Genomic DNA, 4895 nt, shown 5'->3' on the forward strand with positions numbered 1-4895 from the left:
GACATGAACACTCCAAAGCATGTCCACAAAAAATCAAAACCTGGATACGTCATGTCTGAAATGACTGATGCATTATCACTAAAATAATCAATTCAAGCGAAACCTTAACGTGTCGACACATTTATCTGCTTTCTTCATCGGTGGACAACTGTTCAAACTAAGAAAAGTCAAGGTTAGCATTATGTAGCAAGTAACCGAGAAAACTCACTGTATTAGATTTAAGACAAGCATGGATTAAGTCAAATACACTGTTTAATTTGAAGTAAGGAGGCAGTTTTCAGTTACAGAGAATCTCTGGCTACTGTTTATTTAATTTTACCACATTTTTGCCCAGAAATAATAAAAAATTTTGCATCATAAAAGCTTGCAACTCAGAGCTGGTATAAATTACGAAATAACTGGTACGCGTAATAATCTTGCCCTTCATTCTGCGTTTTAGCCTGCTCGTCTTTGGCCCGTCTTATACAGGATCATTCGGTCTCTACAGCGTCTTCATTCTCTTGATCGGCATTTTGCCAAATTGGCTCCTATAATGTCGATTAAGGTGCGCAAAGAGAGAAAGCAGAGAAGAAGAAAAACGAGAGAGAAAGATGAGGCCAGCCCAGGGGGTGAGGCGCGTGTGAGAGTGTTGAATTTCATGAGTCACGGAAGTGTTATAATTGCACCCCAGAGTTCACTGATCAGTCACATAGATTGACAGCACATCCATGTCATCCCGGGTTCAAGCCCGCCTTGGCACAGTGTGTTTGGTATCATGGCACATCCTTTCATTCTCAAATTATTATAGATTTTTCTTTGGGGGGGTTGATAGGTGCTTATGGGGAAAAAACATCACACGAGTCATATTTTAGTGCGTTGCTTTGATTTTATGGATAAAAGGCGTTTAACTCTTCACTGGAATAAATGAATTATCTTTTTACTAAAATAGAACCACTTGACTCAAAGTACGGACACATGCGCACAACACGTCCCAGGATGATTCTCTTTTATGCGCAGTTACAAAGTAAACACCAACGCGAGTCGTTTTGGAGGTAACGAGTCCTGAGCTGCTGTGATCATGCGCATTTGTTGTCACGCTGTCTGGCCCGTGGGTCTTTGGCTCTTTACCACTTTGAGTCGACGCATCTTTGCTCTGTGTGTTCAGCGGTGCGCTCTCCTGTGATCTCCGGACAGCTTTGAGAATTTCGAGAGTGTTTTTTAACCTTTGGGATGGAGATTGAGGATGTGAAAACTTCAAGCCGATTATTCCACAAGTCTTCATTCAGCATCAGCAGCCTGTTGTGGAGACGAGAAGGAGTGATGGGTGACCAGGAGTCTCCTTCTCAGTCCCAGAAAGTGCGCTCTAGCCAGCTTGCAAAAGCCAGCCATGATCAAAACTTTGAAAAGTCAAAAGAATGCGCCAAAGTGGAAACCAAAGCGGGGACTGTAACTGGGAGACGAGAAGGAAATAAGGAAGAATCGAGGAAAACCGGTGGGGCAGAAGAAAGCGTCAAACCCGAAAAACCGCCTTTTAGTTACAACGCGCTCATCATGATGGCGATCCGCCAAAGTCCCGAACGACGGCTTACGCTCAACGGCATCTATGAGTTCATCATGGAAAACTTTCCGTACTACCGGCAAAACAGACAAGGGTGGCAAAATTCAATCAGGCACAACCTGAGCCTAAACAAGTGTTTCGTGAAAGTGCCGCGCCACTACGACGATCCCGGCAAAGGCAACTACTGGATGCTGGACCCCTGCAGCGAGGACGTCTTCATAGGTGGCACATCGGGAAAACTGCGCCGCAGAGCCGCAGCTGGCTCCAGGACCAAGCTCGGGCTGAAGAGAGGAGGCGGTCGTGTGATGCCCTCGGGCACTGCAACCAGCGTCACTCTGGCCGCAGCCAGTTCGTTTTACTGGCCGGTTCCGCCGTTTCTACCTCTCCAAGCGCCGGTGCGCACCCACCTTGGCGCGGGGACATATCTGAGCGCGCACCCTCGCTTCTCCAACCACGCCACGTCAGTGGTCTCACAGCGGGCCCGACTGAGCGCAAACGCTGCGGACGCTGACCGGTTCTTGCAGACGCACCAGGAGATGTCTTACATCGGACTCAGTTGCGCGCAGTCCCGTCGCCACCAGATCGGCGCCGCGTGCACCGCCTTCTCCGCCTCCATCCCCGCGTGCACGCTGCCGCTGACAGACCCGTGCTCTTTTAACATGATCTCCGGACAAGCCAGCTACTTTTACTCTCACCACATACCGTGCGCCGCCACGTTTAGTCAAGAGGAGTGCGCCACCTCCAAGACACCAGCGGCGACGTTTTTACCCAAGAGCGGTCATGCAGACCTCGGAGGATGCTGCGGTGACTTTTCAAATTATTGCCCTCAAGTCAGCCCGAGCCCGTCGTCTTGGAATATAGAGAAATAGATACAGTCCCGACAGCCAGTGTGTGAGATTTGAAACATTGCTGTAGATAGTTTGCTAATTGTTGGAAACAAAAGGCAAAGCCAAAGAATCCCGATGAATGATAAAAATCCTGCAATATTTACCCAAATGTCTGCGTCACAGTGGATGTATCTAAGTAAAAAAAAAAAAACGTTAATAGACTTGGATTATTTCTCAGAGTTGCAAAGTTTAAATGACCAAAAAATAAATGACGCGTGAACTATAAGTCTTAAAATACTTCCTCTGACAAACACATTTCCGAAAATGAGCAAAAAACAAAAGTGTATTTGCGTATATTGTGAATCCTAGGTTATGCGCGGATATGCGCAGATCATTTTTTAATGCAATTAACGTTCACCGAGTTTGCATCTGCTTCTGAAATTGTACTAGAAAAAATATTATCCTTTGTTAACTTTCCTCATCAATGATTCCCCACATGTGTGTTTATTGGTATCAAAAAGTGAAGGGTTTTTCGGCGCATGTCACCAGTTTTGGGTTGAAGGGAGATGAGAAGAAAACACGATTTTAAACATGAAATAAAATCGAAAAGTATAAAACTCTTGATGAAGGGAATCGCTTTCCCCAGCATGGTATCCAACACATTAAAATATTACTTTGGAAAGGTTCCAGCTTAATTTTAAACGAACGGGTGGAACCGGGGTTTTTTTTGTTTTGTTTTGTTTTGTTTTGTTTTGTTGTTTTTTTAGTCCGGGGACTTTTTAAATTATGAGTTTTCAGTTTGGGTGAAAATGTGATGTGAAAATGATACTTAAACTGCTCATTTGCTGCACTTACTGTCTTCGATTTCGTTAATGTTGCAACCATATATATATTACATTCCCATTTTAATGACCTTACATGTAATTAAACGATAAATAATGCATTTTTAATTGTGTTTTCTTTTAACCTCATTAAAAGCTACAGTTGTTGATTGTTCTTATTTGGCTGTGTTATTAAATGTTTCACCCTGGAGATTTGAGCCCGCACAATAAGAACTATATATAGACTGGATTGAGTGTTTTAAGGAAAGGTTGTGAGGCACAGAGGCCTCTGTGCTCTGAGCCATTCTTTTTGTTTGTTTGTTGTTGTTGTTGTTGTTGTTTGTTGTTTTTTTTTTGTTTATGAACAGTTCCACTAAAAAGGTTTCTCGAGGAGATATCGTGTGGAAAGGGTTGTGATGTAACCTCAACAGGTAGACATGGCATTTCCAGTCGCGCAGATCTTATTGATCTGTCTTCTGTTTCAACCTGCGCTGACATCACTGCCTGTTAAACTTTCCCTCACCTCTCCTCGCCGCTGCCCCCTGGAGATATAAATTAATAGATGTATGTGGATGCAGATTAGAGCAGATGTCTCTTTTAAACAAAGGGTTCTTTATCAAAAACATAAATAGAAAGAAAGAAAAAACCTCAGCCCGCCACCTTTCCAAAGCCAGTCACATCCTCAGTCACGTGTGGTTAAAGCAGACCGGGCTGGATCAGGTAACTTCACTGTTGCCAAACTCACCGTCTAGATAGATACAAAAGATAATATTTACACTTTGGCATGAAGGACTGTGGTGTGCAGAGCAGCAAGGGGGGGGGGGGGGGGGGGAGCTTAGCTGTGAAGCAACAAGCTTTTGGTGCAAAGTAGACTTTTGTATCCTGAGGCAAGAGTAAGAAGATACTGTTTGCTGTTAGTGTAATAAATAACATGTTTAGTTTGACAGCTCTACTAATAACCATAGAGCTATAATTCACCCTGCTACAATAAGGTTTCGCTGGTTTTTGGTGTGCAGGAGGCTGCAGAAATCAGGATGGCCTTTTCAAAAATCAACCAGAAGTTTAAAAAAACCTCTTTAGTTATCATCTCTTTCAGTTTTTTAGATACATTTTTTAAAATGTACAACAAAATGTAAAGTGGGAATAACACGTTTGTTTGTTCAGTTTTATTTGGGTGAGAAGGAATAGGCCTTTGAACACCCTCACATATCTGCATTTGTTCTTCCGTTAAAATTAGGTTGGAATTCAGTTGCTGAGCATGAAGCAGTCCATGCCAGACCTTCGACGTCTCCCTCCACATCATTTCTGTTTGGAGAAACAGATCAGCTCTTTAAAGCCACTGAACATTCTGCATCAGTATGTCTCAAAGTGCACCTGTTTGACCAGCTTGTTTCTCCCACGCTGCAAAAGTTTCAGGCTCTGTTTATGCTCCAACATTTTCTGTCAAAAAGAAACCTTGTTACCACAAGCTACCACAAATTCTTATTATTATTATTATTATAAATCAAACAGATTAAACAGATTTTTGTTGTGCACTGAAAAAGAGCTTAAAAAACACTTATGGGAAAGGGTGGCTATCACTCTGTTCCTGGCATGTCCTTGTTCAGTGTAAGGTGTTGTATAGGTTCAGTTTCACTCACATTAGACACTCTAAATCCTTTCCAAATGTAGAGTCAATCTGTCATACCCACACCTCTTTGTAACACGCTT

General features: G+C 43.1%; 1 protein-coding gene across 1 annotated transcript; it reads left to right on the forward strand.

Annotated features, from left to right (window-relative positions):
* The first annotated feature begins 804 nt into the window (after positions 1 to 804).
* On the forward strand, positions 805 to 3348 carry foxg1c (forkhead box G1c). Its single transcript, XM_080889660.1, has one exon. It carries the CDS (start codon positions 1210 to 1212, stop codon positions 2404 to 2406), a length of 1197 nt encoding a protein of 398 aa, XP_080745786.1. The 5' UTR covers positions 805 to 1209; the 3' UTR covers positions 2407 to 3348.
* Positions 3349 to 4895: the final 1547 nt, after the last annotated feature.

This window comes from Rhamphochromis sp. 'chilingali', assembly GCF_963969265.1.
Source record: "Rhamphochromis sp. 'chilingali' genome assembly, chromosome: 8".
NCBI classification, from domain to species: domain Eukaryota; kingdom Metazoa; phylum Chordata; class Actinopteri; order Cichliformes; family Cichlidae; genus Rhamphochromis; species Rhamphochromis sp. 'chilingali'.

What these genes read in the sequence shown, in the direction of transcription:
- foxg1c (XM_080889660.1), top strand. Translation starts at nt 1,210, where the DNA reads ATGGAGATTGAGGATGTGAAAACTTCAAGCCGATTATTCCACAAGTCT.